General features: G+C 54.2%; 1 protein-coding gene across 1 annotated transcript in view; it reads right to left on the bottom strand.

Annotated features, from left to right (window-relative positions):
* The window catches only part of MGMT (O-6-methylguanine-DNA methyltransferase), a 157,859-nt gene extending 146,805 nt beyond the window's left edge, over window positions 1-11,054 (bottom strand). The window contains exon 1 of the mRNA XM_070431783.1: window positions 10,961-11,054. Within this exon, the coding sequence (XP_070287884.1) occupies window positions 10,961-11,053 (93 nt within the window). The 5' untranslated portion in view covers window position 11,054. The remainder of the gene's footprint in view (window positions 1-10,960) is intronic.
* Window positions 11,055-16,302: the final 5,248 nt, after the last annotated feature.

Below are 16,302 nucleotides of genomic sequence, written 5' to 3'. Positions count from 1 at the left end.
TCTGTATTTCCTCAGCACCTTGAGACGTGGTGCCACTGCAGGGGTGTGGGCATTTCCATACAACAGAAGTCACACCACTCACGTGGAAGCATTTGGGGACCAGCACGGCATTTACGGCCATCTGCATCCCTTACACGCCCGTGGACACCCGTGAGAGCCATCCGCATGACCACGGACACCCATTCCCATTTCCTCAGGTGTGCGCATGGCGGTGGGATATGTACCACACCCATCACCCCCTCCGAGCACCACACCCATCACCCGCTCCAGAGCACCACTGGAGGCACATGAGGGTCCCTGTTGGCCAGAAGAAAAGACCCATTTTCCCATCTTTTAAATGCTTCCCACCACTTCTGCCTCTTCTACCACTGGTCCAAACTTCTCCACAAAAATCTGATTAAATCTCTCTAGACTTCCCCACAAAGCTCCACCAGAGAATTTATCACTATTTCTGCTTAGAGTTGGAAACAAGAAAAAAAAACAAAAACAAAGAACAAGGCAGTGTATGAATCCAATTCCATATGAAAACATTTAAAATACATTAGATTTTTGGTCAAGATGAAAGACACACACAAAAAATCTAGCAATCTATTCTAATTGGGTTCCCATGGTAACTGTACAATTGGGTTTTTCAATATAACATCCCTAAGGCCCCATGCACACTTGTAAAATAGACTTCAAACAGCCTGGGTTGTTTTCCCATTACAGCACTCCCAGGAAGATCAATTACGACACCCCCCTGCCCTGGCCATTAGTGGCAGGAGGCGTTAGCACCACTGGCCGTATTAGCAGCAGTCACAGAAGGAAACACCACATATCATGATAATTATATCAAACGAATCATACACTTCAGAGCCATCAAACCTGTTCTGGGTAATAAACTGGTCCTGGTGCTGTCACAGAATCACACGGAGGAGAGGGGTGGACTCGAGCCCCAGCGCACGCCACACCGGCGTGCCTCTCATCGATTCCAAGGGTACACAGAATCAATCATTAATAATTACATTATGAGATGACCCTCAAGGTTAATCATATTCTTAGAGACTCTCGCTATGGAATTAAACAACAAACATAGCCGTGCTGGTAAATAAATAAGTAAAACGGGACTGAGAATGCAAATCCGCCTTTTCAATATTAATGGCACGCTGGGGACCCAACTGCTCCTACACTGCCCAGTCTCCCCGCCACAGGTGGGCCCGAGGCAGGTTCCAGGGCCCCGGTGCTGTGGGCACAGAGGGTGGCAGGAATGGCAACATCCTTAGGTAAAGTTAACAGGCTACGTGTCTGCAACAACCCTAGAAATCCCTACACGCCTGATGCGTGCCTCGGGCCTGCTGACCTGGAGACTGGGCAGAGGTGAATGCACATGCCCCCCGTCACTGCCACGGATGTAATGCAGGCCAGTTTGGGACAAATGCGGGCCAGCAGCTTGCCATGAGAAATGTCTAGGTCCCCAACTCAACGGAGACCTCCAGAAGTTCTCAGACATCTAAGCATGAAAAGCAGCAAACGGCACGGTCCCTAGGGCTCTAGTTGGTGTCCAGTGAGATGACCACATGCCGCTCCTTGGTCCAGGCAGGAGAGCGAATGAACTGACAGCCCTTGAGAAGAAAGTCAACCAATGAAAACATCCCAACCCAAACGTCTAGACTGGCTCCCTAGCCCCTGCCTGAGCTCCAGTTCTGCGCTGATCTCTCCTCTCACCTCGCCTTTTCCCATCAGGCCTGGGTGCACTAGAGCACGTCCACTGGCTCCAGAAAAGCACCGGCCTGGCCACCGTCCAGGGCCCTCTAGGAGTCTCTTGCCTGGCCTGCTGCCTCCCTTTCCTGCAACCCTGGGGCCAATGACTCAGCTTGCTGCTCAGAGAGTCCTCAGCAAGTTGTGTGTGGCAGCCTTCGCTGGGCCTCCCATCCAGTACAAGCCCCCACCAGGCCCTGGAGAGCTTCTAGCGGGGGCTTCCTGCGGCGAGAGATGGAGGCGCACAAGTAGAGCGGAAACTCGGTGGGAGCGGGATGGGCCCCCGGGGAGGGGACATTCTAGGACGGAAGAGGCTGCTGGAGGAGCTGAGAAGAGGGAGGACTGGGAGAGACACCGGGCGGAGAGCTGGTGTGGGCTCCCCATGGAGGGTGAGGGACTCCGAGATGGCCCCTCCCCACTCACTCGCAGAGCACAGCATGATGCACAGGCTTCTAGAGAACGTGCCGGACGGAGGTGGGGAATGGGCTGAAGCGGAGTCAGGATGAGTCTCTGAGGCTCATTCCATCGGGGACCTGGCGGGTAGAAGGTTTCCCTGGAGCAGTTCTAGACCCGGCCTTCAGTGGAAGGAGGGCTGACTCTGTCCCTCACCCATGTCCCGGGTGCCCCGTGTCCACGTCTGGGGCCTCCCTGTGATGCACCGTGTGCTGGCACGCAGCCCGTTTGGTCAGGAGTGTCCCCAGGAAGCTTGTCCAGTGCCCTCAGGGGCAGAGGCGGGAAGCGGCTGCACGGACAAGCGAGGCACCAAAGCAACTGAGGCCACTGAGGCTGCAGCCGGCAGCTTCCTCCTGGCGGCGGAGGGTATGAGATGTCAAGACTCACAGTCTAAATATAGAGGCCACGTGCACTTTGCTCTGTACCCCAAGGGGCAGCCCCAAGTCTGAGAGGTGAACGGAGGTGGCCTGGCCCAACGCGGAGAACGTGCCCCTGCCCAGCGGCTTCCAGAAGGTGACCCTGCAGAAAGGTAAAGGCCTGCAGCCGGGTCACACAGAATCAAGTGCAGGTGCTAACGAGCACCCAGCAACCAACATGGATCAGGAACTCGCAGCCATGATCCGGGTTCCCCACGCGTCATCGGGAGTTTCCAAGGGATCGCAAGGCACACGCTTCAATGTGGAAACTACTAGAACACTTCTTTAGGGCAACAGAAAAGAGTATTTATTTAACCTCCCGGAATCCATCCTGTTTTAGTTGCTGTGATACTCAATGGACAGGAGTAAACGCATGTTGGGCCCAAAGAAGAAATCTCAACACACAGAGGAGAAAAGTCGCCAAGGAAACGAGAAGCATGACCTTTGCGGGCCTCTCTGGGGGGACAAGCAGAGCAGGGAAGGCCACGAGCCCAGCAAGGTGACCTCAGTCCAGAGGGACATGAAACAAGACTCCGGGAGAGGCTCTAATCACACCAGCGGCAGAAATAAACAAACTCTTTTAAGAGTTAAGAGGAAGTCTTTGAGCCTATACTTTTGTAGGGAATAAAACCCTCAACGAATTATGACTCAATCTCCTGTGGATTCAAGCTAACAGTAGGGGGACAGTGAGGTGTCACGGAGGTCCCTGGAATCAGAGTGTCTGGGTAACAAGGCCCCCCGGCCCCCCGGGCCCTATTTTAGCATCTAAAGGCCCACGTCCGGGTAAACTGCTGGCACCATGGCGGACAAGAACGTGGACAATGGTGTGGGAACGCGGCCATCAGCAAACACGCCTGGAGCTCAGCACATCCGTCTGCCTCGACAGCCCCTCTGATGATAAGACAAGGCTGACAGAAACAAATTCTTCTGCACAATAAAGAATAGCACACCTGGGCTTTCCCTGGGATAGCTGGCTAAACTCAGTAACTTTGGGAAATACATCATTTCTTTTCTTCGCCCAGCCTTCTAGGAAGTCCCGCTGGAGTGTAAACGCCTCACTCATAAGAGCAGCTGCAAACACTGAGGACACCTCGATTAGGTGCCGAGCTACGGACACCATCCGCATCCTCCTCCGAATCCGTCGTCCCACACTCGCACGCCCTTGAGCTAGGTGACAAGGTCAGGGCACCGGGACTTGGAAGCTCACTTCTCAGGACCTTCGCCGAGTCTGGCTTTGACCACCGCTGGAGTGTACAAAGGTCTGCAAAGCCGGCGGCCTCCACGTGCCTTTTCCTTGACCCCAGTCCAGGTCAGTGGGGACTCCTGCCAACACGAGACCATGACCATCCACACCCATTCGGCTGGCACTCAGGATGCTCCACCTCCTTCCTCTGGCACCCACCCTCACCGAGCCCCGCCCCCCTCAAACAAGGAGGGGTGTACACGAACACTTTCCATGAAGGGCAAGGCCATAGGTCTGGTCTCACGCCATCGAGGCCTCACGCCACCACGGCCTCACTGCGCCCAGCCCTCCACTGGAGTGGCCCGTCCTCAGCACCCTCAAGCAGGGCCTCTGTGGGGGCTCTGCTCTCCCCAAGATGCCAAGGATGATGCCTGGTCACACTGGTGTTAGAAAATGTCCCTGACATAGGTCTGCACTTATCTCTGCCACATCTCGCCCCAGAAGGACCTCCAGCAGCTTCCTGTGTCACCGTTTCAGGCAGCCTGGCATGATGGGTGGTTAAAAGCCTGCACGAGGTTACAAATCCACCTGGCTGGGCTCAGAGCCCTCCTCCTGTCCCCGTGGGCCATGCAGGCCACTCACCCTCCCAGGGCCAGTCTCCGCCCAGGCTGAAACGAGATGCTAATGGTGCCTATGTCGTTGGGGGGCGGAGCGTGAGGACGTGGTAAGTCGGTCTGTGAAAGCACCCAGCACAGGAAGCCTTCAGTGTTACTATGAGCAATATCATTATCACACCGGCCAGAATCTTCTGGAGCTTGAGTAACTCTACCAGGCCCAACCATGACATGAAGGTAAAGAGATACCCCCACATAAGACCCCTTTACACACACACACACACACACACACAAACTATCGTAGAGGTTCTAGTCTAGACAAAGCCTACGTGATGGACCACGCAACCCCCACACGGTGGTGTGAGCAGTCACACATGGGGAAATACCGTCAGCACGCGGTGTCACTGCTGGTTCGTGGCCACTGCCGGTGTCAGATTTTGTGTGTGGTCCTTTGGGAAGTTCTTTCGATTTAACGGACGGTTAATGTCAAGCCTTCCAGAGGCAGTGGCTGGGGGCTGTCAGCGACTGGCAGTGCCCACTGGGAAATGCGCACGAAGCCAGCCTGCCGGTTCTAGGCCCAGGCCCCGTAAGCTTGTCAGCGGGCTGGCATACCTGAGCGCTCGGAACCGTGCCACCTGAGCGGAAAGCACCTGAGACCGGCACTCTGGCAGCTCTCAGTAATGTCCATTGTACAAAACGGACACCGCAGAGAAACCACTTCCTTAGACACAAAGGGTATTTTAGAAACCCAGCGAGTTAGCACTGAGCTACGTCATGCTCCGGACCAAACAGAGGTCCGTGAGCCCCTGGAATCAGACACGAGGTGGACAGCAGTAGCCGGGACCCCATCTCTACTCCTCCTGCCTCCACCAAACAGTTTTGTGACTCTGAACTAACAAACGTCAATGATGATTATTCAGGACTCGCCCTGTGCCGAGTCTGGTATGATCCCCAAATGTGATCCTCCCAGTAGTCCACACAGCTTATGGATGGTAGTGTCATCTGTCTGATTTTTGGAGAAACCAAGGCCTGGAAAGATTAAGTGACTTTACTCAAGGTCACAGATAGTAACTAGTGGAACCAGGTCCAAACTTAAGCTCTGTTCCCAGAGCCTGCACTCTTAACCCCGTGTACACTGTCCCAAATGAGGGTGTGGGTTATGTGTAAATCTGAAAAATGATGCCAACGGGACTCGAGGGAAACAGGATGTTGACTGGACCAGAGGGAGACAAAGATGCTGACTGAACTGGAGGGAGACAAGGATGCTGACTGGACTAGAGGGAAACAAGGATGTTGATTGGACCAGAGGGAGACAAGGATGCTGATTGGACCAGAGGGAAACAAGGATGCTGATTGGACCAGAGGGAAACAAAGATGCTGATTGGACCAGAGGGAGACAAAGATGCTGATTGGACCAGAGGGAGACAAAGATGCTGATTGGACCAGAGGGAAACAAGGATGCTGATTGGACCAGAGGGAAACAAAGATGCTGATTGGACCAGAGGGAAACAAGGATGCTGACTGAACTGGAAGGAGACAAGGATGCTGATTGGACTGGAGGGAAACAAGGATTCTGATTGGTTCCTCACCTTTTTCCAATTACAATTTCATCCTTTTTACAGGACTGTGGTTCCAAATTAAGATTTCTATCCAGACAGTAATTCATACACCAGAAACTATTCATTTCTTATTCCACGTGCTTATACTTGTCCAGGTAGACAGAATACGTAAGTATGATCACCTCCATCCAACAAATGAAGCGGTTGGTGGTTTAACAGTTGCCCAAAGTCACCCAACTAGGAAATGGCATCTCCTCTCACACCTCTGGCTCTTATACACTAAAAACTCACCTCAGTCCCACAAAAGTGCATTCAGGTGTGTAGCTGAACATTAACCCTCACCTCAGACCATGCAAATGCGTCTACCCAGAGCAAGAGAGAAAAGGAAAGATGGGGGTGAGATCCGATGTGGCTGTCCAGGCCTAACCTGCGTTTGCCAACCTCACACCCAAGTTTTGGTAACATCTGCCTCTCTGTCAGAACCACAAGCCCAGAAACCGTAATGCTGTGATAACATGTTCGGCTGGCAATTTGAAGAGATTCACACGTCCCCGAGGAGTTACAAAACCACGCACCTAGATCCACAGGCGCAGGGACCCGAGAATGCCGCCTGCGAATGGATGCCTCTGGAAGGGGAGCTGGGGCCCGTCGGGTGGAGAGCACTACTTCCGGGCCACGCTAGGCTCCCTGCAGGTGCTCCAACGTTAGGGTCCGCTAGACCCTCCTGGGGAGCTTGCAGAGATTCGGGCCCCCAGCTCCTGATCCGGCAGGTCTGCCAATAACCTGTTTTCCAGCAGCGCCCTGACAATTCTGATGCCAGCAGGGCGCGGACGCCGCTCCCCTATGCTCATGGCCACACCACTCCGAGGAGAGCGACAGGTCCCCAGTTCCAGGGGTGGCTCTCACGAATGACACCAGAGACGGTCAACATCTGAAAGTGGTCCCTAGGTTCAGTCCTTTTGACTGGGGAGTCAACTGTAGCTAAAAGTTTTCAAAGAAATGACAAATACCCACCACGTATTTATTGCATTTCCACAGTGAAATGTCCAATCCCCTTTGTGGCCTGAGACTCAGCTCCCCCTCTCCCCCCATCTCCACACCTCTGAGCAGGCGGTGCCGGAATTGCCCAATCTGTCCATAAGGCAAGAGTTGCTTAAACTACTATCCATACGACTCAATTTGTCAGTAAAAACTGCCACCAGCGCTGTGCTTGCAGAAAAATGCCCATAAATGCATTATTGCGACGGGCAGATCGATGTCTATCATAAAAACAAATAGATTTAACAAGAGCCTGCTTTCCCGAGCGATGCCATTGGTGGGCTGCCCATTGCGGCTGGCCCTGGACTTCTGGGAATGGGCCATAGCGCCGGGGTTGGATACTCCGCTGACTTCACAAGTGATACGGGCAGGAAATTATTCTAACAAGAAAATTTTCCAAGTAGTAAAGTGAACGCAGTAGGCACTGAGCGCTCTCTCACAGTTCCTTTCGCGGTGACACAGGTACACACACGAAAACATGCGACAACCGTCAGAAAACGTGTCTGTCGAATCTGTAACTGGTTTTACCGCAGCTGCATCACAGGCCACAAGAGTTTCTCCCAGGTGGGCGGGAGGGGACAGGAGGCCTCCACCCTCCCTGGAGACGCCCACTCCTCTGGCAAGCCCCCAATCTAAAAGAAAGCAACTTGTGGTACAAAAAAAACAACAAACACCCCACAAATTTCAGCATTGCACCCATGGGCGAGGGCGTGACCGCTGTGCCTGCGGCCCAGGCGAGGGCGAGACTGCTGTGCCTGCGGCCCGGGGCCAGACGATTGAGCTGTTTGCCTGAAGCAGACAGGAGGGTGGCTGCCCCAGACTGGAGTCACTTCCAGGGACCGTGCACTTTGGCAAGACACTGCTTGTGACAGATTTACACGTGAGCCAGAGCAGCCCAGACCACTCGGATCCCTTCAAAGGTTACAAAAGGTCACAAAAATGATTCATTCCTCTTCTTAGACAGTTCACTTTAACAGCCATATAAAGGAGCAGTTACTCACTGTTTTCCATATATTCATTATGCGGTTTCCCCAAACCCTACGGCCCTCCTATAGAAGCTTTCTATCACTGTTAACTTTTCTAAGTCAAAAGACCTAGTCTCTTTCTCTCCACTGACCAACAGATACCGGGCAGTTACCCGAACGTCGCAGAACATACATCCCGCAGGATTTGTCTACAACACTGAGTCTCCCTGTGCCCAGACAGGCCTCCACAACTAGCAGGATGGGGACAACGGTCAACCAAGGGAACTAGCCTCCTGCATGCACCCCTTGCAGATTAACCACACACACTCACTTCACACCAAGAACGGGGCGTGGGGTGGCTCATTTATCGTGCGTATACATGAAAACACTGGCACACGGTCCACTCCCACTCAGTGGTAATACTGTAGTTTATGTGTATGACTGTATCATCTTTCAGGTTGTCTTTAAATCATATTCTATGATAACACCCCATCTCTTTCAGAAAGTAGCTGAGTCAGAAGCTCCCATCCCCGTAAACAGGGTCGGGGGGGGACTGTGACAGAGGCCCACGGTGCACAGGGCCTTCCAGAGCCCAGAGCCCAATGTGCCCACCTGGAGTGAGCAGAGACACACACACAGGAAGTCGGGACCCTCGGGGTTCGTGCACTTAGAGGAGGAAGTCTCCGCCAGGCAAGGGCGTCGGGCGGGGTCAGAGTGACGTGTGAAGATGACCTGACAGGTGGTAGCAGACGACCACAGGGAAGAGTTCAGAAAGTGTGCTTCTGCTTCCTTTTCTTTTCTACGAAGGAGAAAAGACTCGCAACTGGAAAAGGGCATCGGTGCCCCCAAAAGGAAGTTGGAACAGGACAATCTGGGTGGTCTGAATCACTGGCTTCTAAATATCCTCTGTACGGTAAGAGAAATGAAACGTAGTGTGGTAAGTGTATATTATTAAGAAACACTGAGAACAGTACACTGTGCTGGGTTCCTGAGAAAAAGGCAGGAGGAGAAACGGCGGGAACGCCCACAAGCCCGGTTCTTCCGCAGGCCCGGCCTCCCCTCCTTCCTTCTGCAGGACAGACAGGTGTGCGGGGAACCTGGGACAGGGGCCCAAGTGGAAGACCAGGCCCAGTGAGGCCAGTCAGGCCCAAAACAGAACAAGGAAGGTCTGAGGGTCCCAGCAGTGGAACAGGAGCAACGAGGCGCTACCTGGGTCTGCTGGGCTCTGCAGGCCTTTTAACGCAGTGTCTAATGCAGCGGTTCTCAACCTGTTGGTTGTGACCCCTTGGGGTTCCAATGACCCTTTCACAGGGGTCGCCTAAGACCATCGGAAAACACATATATAATTACATATTGTTTTTGTGATTAATCACTATGCTTTAATTATGTTCTATTTGTAACAATGAAAATTCATCCTGCATATCAGATATTTACATGACGACTCATAACAGTAGCAAAATTACAGTTATGAAGTAGCAACGAAAATAATTTTATGGTTGGGGGTCACCACAACATGAGGAACTGTATTAAAGGGTCGCGGCATTAGGAAGGTTGAGAACCACTGGTAATGAGAGTGAAATCCAGCTCCTAACACAGGCCTTTGCTCATGAAAGAGCTTGCACGCAGAAGGTGGGTGAGGAGACTGTGCCCAGGCCTGGTTCACCCAGCCCCACGGTCACAGGCGCAGCCCTACTGTTCAGTCCTAACCAAGAGCAGAGCCAGGAAGCAAGGCCACAGGGCAGGCCAGCCCTCTGCTGCTTGCAGACCCCGGGCCTTAGCAAGTGTGGGCCTGGTGTGAACGGCCGCACGGGCAATGCCATGTGAGTTACCCCAGGACCGCCCACCCCCACACCCCAATGGCCCATCCGCTGCTTTGTATCTTTCTCACCTCCCTGAGTGTCTAATCCAGGGGTGGGGAACGTCCCGCCCTGCCAGGCATTAGGAGTGAGTTAATTAAATGTTCCACCAAACGGAGCAGGCTAGTTTTTAAGTTGGTCATTCTGTATGGCCCGTGGATGATGCTATAAATATCCCAAGGCCCTTGGCAGAGAAAAGGTTCCCACCCCTGGTCTAGTCCATGGCGGACTCGGGAGGACCACCAAACCACCTCCCATCTTGTCTGGGGATGGGATGCCACGGGTTCCACGTGAATAACCAGGCCAGTTCTTCGCTCTTTGCCCTAAACAGCTTTGCCTTCTACCTCCACCAGCTGTGGCCCCTCTCGGGTAACGGTTCACCCAACCAGGCAAAAGCTGTGCTCGCCCACACAAACTGTGCTCCCAGGACAGAAAGCCGGCTCCTGGGCCGAGGCCTCGAGAGGGACCCCCCCCCCCCCCCAGATCCGGACAGTTAGGAGCCCGGCGTGGGGGTGCGAGGGTAGGGCTGCTCTCCTGCATTATCCCGTCTTGGGAATGAGGGCCGGTGCCGATGGCTCTCAGGCCACCTGTCACTCGAGGTGCCCATGGAGGCTACGGGGTGGGATGTATACAAACCCAGCAGCTAACGGGGACCCCACCTGGTCCTCCTCTCCACCTGCCTCACACAAGACAGCGACTGGAAGTCTGCACAAGGAGAGGCCTGAGGAGGGGCTTCTGGAAGCTTCCTGGGAGCTAAAGGGGAGCGGGGTCCCCTGGCGCTGGTGAGCAAGGCAGGGCAGCGGGGTGGGCAGTGCTGGCGTGAAAGTGTTGCCACCTGGAGGTCGGGCAGGGACGGCCAGGTGCCCACACCAAGCCTCGGTCACTGCAGTGCGACCTGGTCCTGGACACCAGACCCAGGGTGAACCGGGCACACGGGTGCACCCCTGAGCACACCTGGACACACCTGAGCCTACCTGGGCCCGTGCGGGTGGGTGGGGGGCAGGGCGGGCTCCACCGGGACAGTGAGATGAGGGAGCCCGTAGGCCACTCTGGGCCGGACTGCCCCACGGGCTGCAGACGCCCGCCCTCCTCTGGGAGAGCCCTGAATGTAGGCAGGAGGGAGGCGGCCGGACACTCACCGCGAAGCCCAAGGCGCCGACCTGAGCAGCCGACCTGAGCAGCTGGGAGCGCAGGGGAGCAAGGTGGTCTGGGCGCCAGAGGTGCCTGGGCATGTCCGGGGCGCGGGGGCGGGGCGGGGGCGGGGCCTGCAGTCGCGGGAAATGGGACGCGGGCGCGCGGGGGCGGGGCCCGAACAGGCTCGGGGGCGGGACTCAGGGCGGGGCGGGGCCTGGACGGAGGCAGGGGCGGGGCCGAGCGCGGGCACCGCCTCCCCGCCCTGAGCGCCGCGGGGTCGGAGCATGCGCAGTGCGGCGCCCGGGCTGACCCCGGTCTGCGCAGCCTCACAGAGGAAAATAACAACAAAATCAAGTCAGGATGCCTGCAGGTGTCCTGAGGAGCGTGTTGTGGGGCAGTTCACAGTTAATGCATAAACAGTACTTTGCCTTTCATCTGGATAGTATTTTAACATGAGCCCCTGAGCTATTAATAAAGAGAGGCTAGCTGGTGTTCGCCTCTGATCCAGGGGCAGGACAGAAGGCAGTTTGGTGATCCGGCGGCTAGCGAGGTGGATGATGTGATGTCCGGGGGTGAGTGAGGAAGGGAGAGGAGAGGGTGGCGTCCAGGTGAGGCACCTGGGCCTGGCCCTGCTTTGGGGACCCAGTCGCCCTCCGTGGGGAGATTGAAGGACCCTGCAGATGCCCTCACAAGTGGTTCCAGGCTCAGCAGCCAACGTGAGGTCTCAGAGCCGAGGGGACAGAGGAAGAGCCCCCACCCTGGCCCCAGGACTAGACCTGCTAAAGCCTGACACTGAGCTGCAGTATCTCGGACTCTCCAGTGAGCAAAACTGAAACCCACACTTCCGGCACTTCCTGGCACATTCTTCCCTCCTCGGTGATCATTTCCAAAAACTCAAGTCGTTTTCTCAAAGCTCCCCCATGCCGTGTCCCCTGTCCCATCCCACCACACCCTCCCCCACAGGTGCTTCCTTTTCTTAAAGCAACACAAGCATAGTGCCACCCCAAGGAGCCCGCCAGGTGTGCAAGGGGCACAGGTGAGGAGGCTGCGCTGGGCCCGTCAGCCTGGTACTGTGCGGGCACCTGCCTTCTCTACTGGCCAGGTGACAGCCTGGCACCAGATGGGCCAGGGGCCTCTGGGGGTTCCCGTCGTGTATTAACAAATCCCATCCCGTCCTCCAGACACTGGTTCCCAGGAAGGACTTTCGCAGAAGCGGTGGACAGCCCAGCCTCCTGTCCTCACTTCCCTCGGTCTTCTTCATGGGCCTCCCAGCGTGCCCTCAAGACCAGCCCGCCTCCTCTGGGCCGCGGGAACAATGGTAATTTGCATCTCCTCTTTAAACATCCAAATAGTTACCTTTCACGTTAAACCGATGAACACGACGTGTTTTTGCTTCCAATGATCTGCAGCCCAAGAAATGTGTGTAATAAGCCTCCTTCCCAGCTACTTTTGTGACATGAGACCATTTACAACAAAGCTGTCTTCAGCAGTCAAACTTAATCCCCACTACCCTGCCTCGGGGAAAAGAGGGGATTTTGTAACGATCACATAAAACCTTGTGTGGTTTGAAAGCCCCCGAACTCCGGACAAACGTGCCAGGGCCACGTAACAAAAGAAACATGTCGGGGAGCTTGCCACTGTCAGTGTTTTACATACAGTTTTCGGATAGCATCTCCAGTGGAGGCTCCCCGATTAACACAATTGATTTTCTCAGCCCCCGGTTCCTATAAAGGCTGGAGCCAAGAGCCGGCCCTGGCTGGTGCAGCCCCAGCGGGTTCGGACAGGTGAGGGCCTCTGGGGGGGTCTAGAGCAGGGAAGTGGGCCCCTCAGGACCAGGAGAGGGTGCCCGCTGTCTCTGTGCGCTATTCTCAGCATTGCTAGCGCCATCTTTGTGGGTGTGCAGCCTGGGCAGCCTCTCCAAGGAGCCAAGAGCGTGCACGGCCGCTGTGCGGTGCATGGCCACACGGAGCTTACCCATGGAGCAGCCAGGATATCTGCTCGGGTTGAGGGGACGATGCAGGAAAGGCCTGAAAGAGAACATGAACTGCATGGGCTTCTATCACGGGAGACGCCCACACCAGGTAAGGGCCATTGTTGATTGTGGGATGTGGGTCCCCGGCCCCGTCCCCATTGGAGAGAGACCACCGCGGATCTGACCTGGCTCGTCCTTCCAAACTGTGGCGACATTAGAGAACTGACCACCGGACAGTGTATATAACACAGGTCAGCGAGCGGATAAGTGCAGCTTCTGGTGTGTGTGTGGGTCCACGGGCTCAGAGGAGGCCTTGTGCCTTGGGCTGTCTGGCTGTGGATGGCTTGGGTGGGGGGCTTTCCTTGGATGTTGGCCTTTCGGAAAGAGGCTCCTACACTCATTACCAAGTGTTTTTGATCCATTTTCAGGAAGGGCTCTGCTAGTAACACGCTGCCTGCGGTTTGGGCAGAGTCTTGTAAGTGGTGTGAAGTGCACCCGGGCGCCTGGAGGAGGGGGTCTCCCGCCGCCCCCGCCTGCAGGATGAGCAGAAGCACCTGGCTCCCTGTGACTTGGAAATTAATGCAAGAGACGTGGGGATTTGGATGCTGAGACTGCGCTCTGTCCTCGTCTGCTCTGCCAATGAGATGACAAATGAGAACCAAGACAGGGAAGCCCCCCATGCAGGTGCTCTGTCTCAGACCCCAGATATCAATCTGGGAAGGGCAGGCAGTGCGTCCCTTCCGAGGGGAGTGTGCCTCTCGCCCCAGGGCGCTGATTTAAAATAACACGAGGAGGCAAAACTGGGAAGAGCCCCAGACACGTGGGCAGCAGAACTATGGGGCCGACGGGGCGGTGGCCGTCTGTCCCGGGTCCCATCGTCTGCTAGGTAATCTGGGGAGTCAGGAATGAGAGGGTGAGGTCCTAGGAGTGGTCCCTCCATATGTCTCACCAACAGCCACTGCAGACGAAGCCCTGCTGGCCCAGCAGGGACCATGTGGCTCCAGGGCCATCACAGCCATCTTTGCCGGGAGGGGATCCCATGGAGATAGAGAGGAAGGCCCCAGCCCGCACTGTTGAGCCCCTGGATCCAGCCTGATCTGAAGGTGGCCATCCCTGGACTTCTCACGTCTGTGTGACAATGAATTATTTTGTTTGAATAAACAAGTTTGAGTTGGTTTTGTAATCGAGTCTTGATAATGCAAGTGCACCTGGGCACTGTGCTAACCTGTCTTTACTTGTATTGTCCTTTTAAAATCTCACAGCTGTGCCTGGCCAGTGTGCTCAGTGGTTGAGCGTCAACCTATGAACCAGGAGGTCAGGGTTAAATTCCTGGTCAGGGCACATGCCTGGGATGTGGGTTTGATCCCCAGTAGGGGGCGTGCAGAAGGCAGCCGACCGACCCATGATTCTTTCTCATCATTGATGTTTTTATCTCTCTTTCCCTCTTCCTCCTTCTTTGAAACCAAGAAAAACGAAAAAAAACAAACAAAAAACAAAAACCCTCACAGATTTGTGAGATGAGCATCATTATACCCATTCTCCAGTGAGGAGACTGAGGAGGAAAGAGGTCAGATTACTTGTGCACAGCTACTCAGCTACAAAATGGTAGCGCTGGGACTTCCTTGTGTGGAGTTATTGATCCCCAAGGTTCAATGTTTTCTAAGAATATTCTCAATTCCTCCGAATATAGGGTTAGGGAGGGGAAAGGAAGAAAGGAGAGAGAGAGAGAGAGAGAGAGAGAGAGAGAGAGAGAGAGAGAAGCAGGAGGCATGAAGGGAGGGAGCGAGAAAGAGAGACAGAAAAAGAAGACTCTGTTAGCATTTTTGAATTGAGGAATTTAAAATCTTTTGGTGGCAAGTGATGATGGTGTATTTCTAGGGCTTAGGGATTTTATCTTGCTATTTGTTCTTCAAATAAAAGAATCAGAGTTGCTGACTTAGTTTAAACCAACTCCAAAGACTGCCGAGTTGACTGCTGATTAAAAACTTGTCTTTCTCGGGTCTGAGACGGGAATAGCGGATCTGACTTCCCTGAATGTGTTGCTTCTTGCAAATTTGATTTTCATTTGCAGAGCTTGAGCATGCCAAAGATTGGGGAAATGTAGCTTGATTATTAACAAGCCAGAAATAGTATCGCTTTGGCATCTACCCATGCTCTTGCAATAAAAATAGATCGGGAAAAGTCTGACTAGGAAAGTAAAGGTGATTTTGGACCCATTAGTCTCACAGTTATTCTGGGCACCCGTCTGTGGGCTGGTTCCAGAGTAAACAGGCCCCTGGATGAATAGAATCTCTAGGTGACAGTAATGGGAAAGGTCACTTTTGATTCAGTGTGCTTTGCCATTTGTGAATTGAGCCTGGATCTCTGCAGAAGTCTACACATTCCAGCCGTTGCATTTCTGCTCTCTGGCTGAGACAAGCCCTCATTTTTAATGGTTCCACCTGCATTACCTTGCATTTTTCAGATCCTCAATGTTTCATTTCCCCTCGGTTCTGCTAGCTAAAACTTCTTTTTCCATTCTTTTTTCCTGATGATTTGTTCCTTCGTACACATCCTGCAGCCACAGCCCTGTGCTGGGGCGCTGCAGGGAGGGGGGCCTGTGGGGAAGAAGGAGGCAGGCTCCCCTAACCTCATGAGCCACAAGAAGGTTTTCAGATTCCCACCGACTTAGAAACGAAGCTGTGGGGATTGGGCTGGAGCCTGCCTCTCGCATCGGTGCAAATGGGCTTTGTGATGGCCGCGTGGAACCGTGTGCTCGAATGTGCTGGGAGTTTTAGACAATTTTTCAAACTTCCACATAGGTAATGTCGGAATATTTCTGAAATGGGATCCTATATCCTCAGGATGCGCCCAGGGAACAGGCGAGGGGGGAGGAAGGAGGAGACTAGGAGAGAATTTCCATTTTCATTCCCTGGGTCAACAGCCTGGCAGCTCACTCCGGATGGCTCTCTCCGGATTCAGGAGAAATTCTCCGAGACTCCCCGGGCTGCTCTCAGGAATTAGCGACGCTGCGGCTGACGGAGCTGTGGATGAAAGCATCTTTTCTGAACCGTTCAAAAATCCAAAAGGAGTCCAACTTGGACAGTTTAAGACAACGGAGCGAGGGTCCCGGTGAGCTCCGGGGGCCGAGGGAGGCTCTTTCCTGGCAAATGCAATTTCTCCTCCCTGAATTTCCTCCGGGCTCCAGCGCTTGGTTGGAAACGGTGGCCGTTTTGAAAGGATTTCTTCACGAAGAAGCGGCTGCCAAAGGTCATATTACGAATATGTTTCTGGGGTGATAACATTTTGATTAGATATGCCAGGATCTCCTAGCCTGCTCTGGGAATGTCATCGTCTACCATTTTCCATTATTTTAAGAAAATCGTGGGAGCGGAT

This window comes from Myotis yumanensis, unplaced genomic scaffold (assembly GCF_028538775.1).
Source record: "Myotis yumanensis isolate MYYU_CA2020_CCGP unplaced genomic scaffold, mMyoYum1.0.hap1 SCAF_13, whole genome shotgun sequence".
In the NCBI taxonomy this organism is placed as follows: domain Eukaryota; kingdom Metazoa; phylum Chordata; class Mammalia; order Chiroptera; family Vespertilionidae; genus Myotis; species Myotis yumanensis.
The sequence above is the reverse complement of the archived record's forward strand: the minus strand, read 5'-3'. Positions and strand labels throughout refer to the sequence as shown.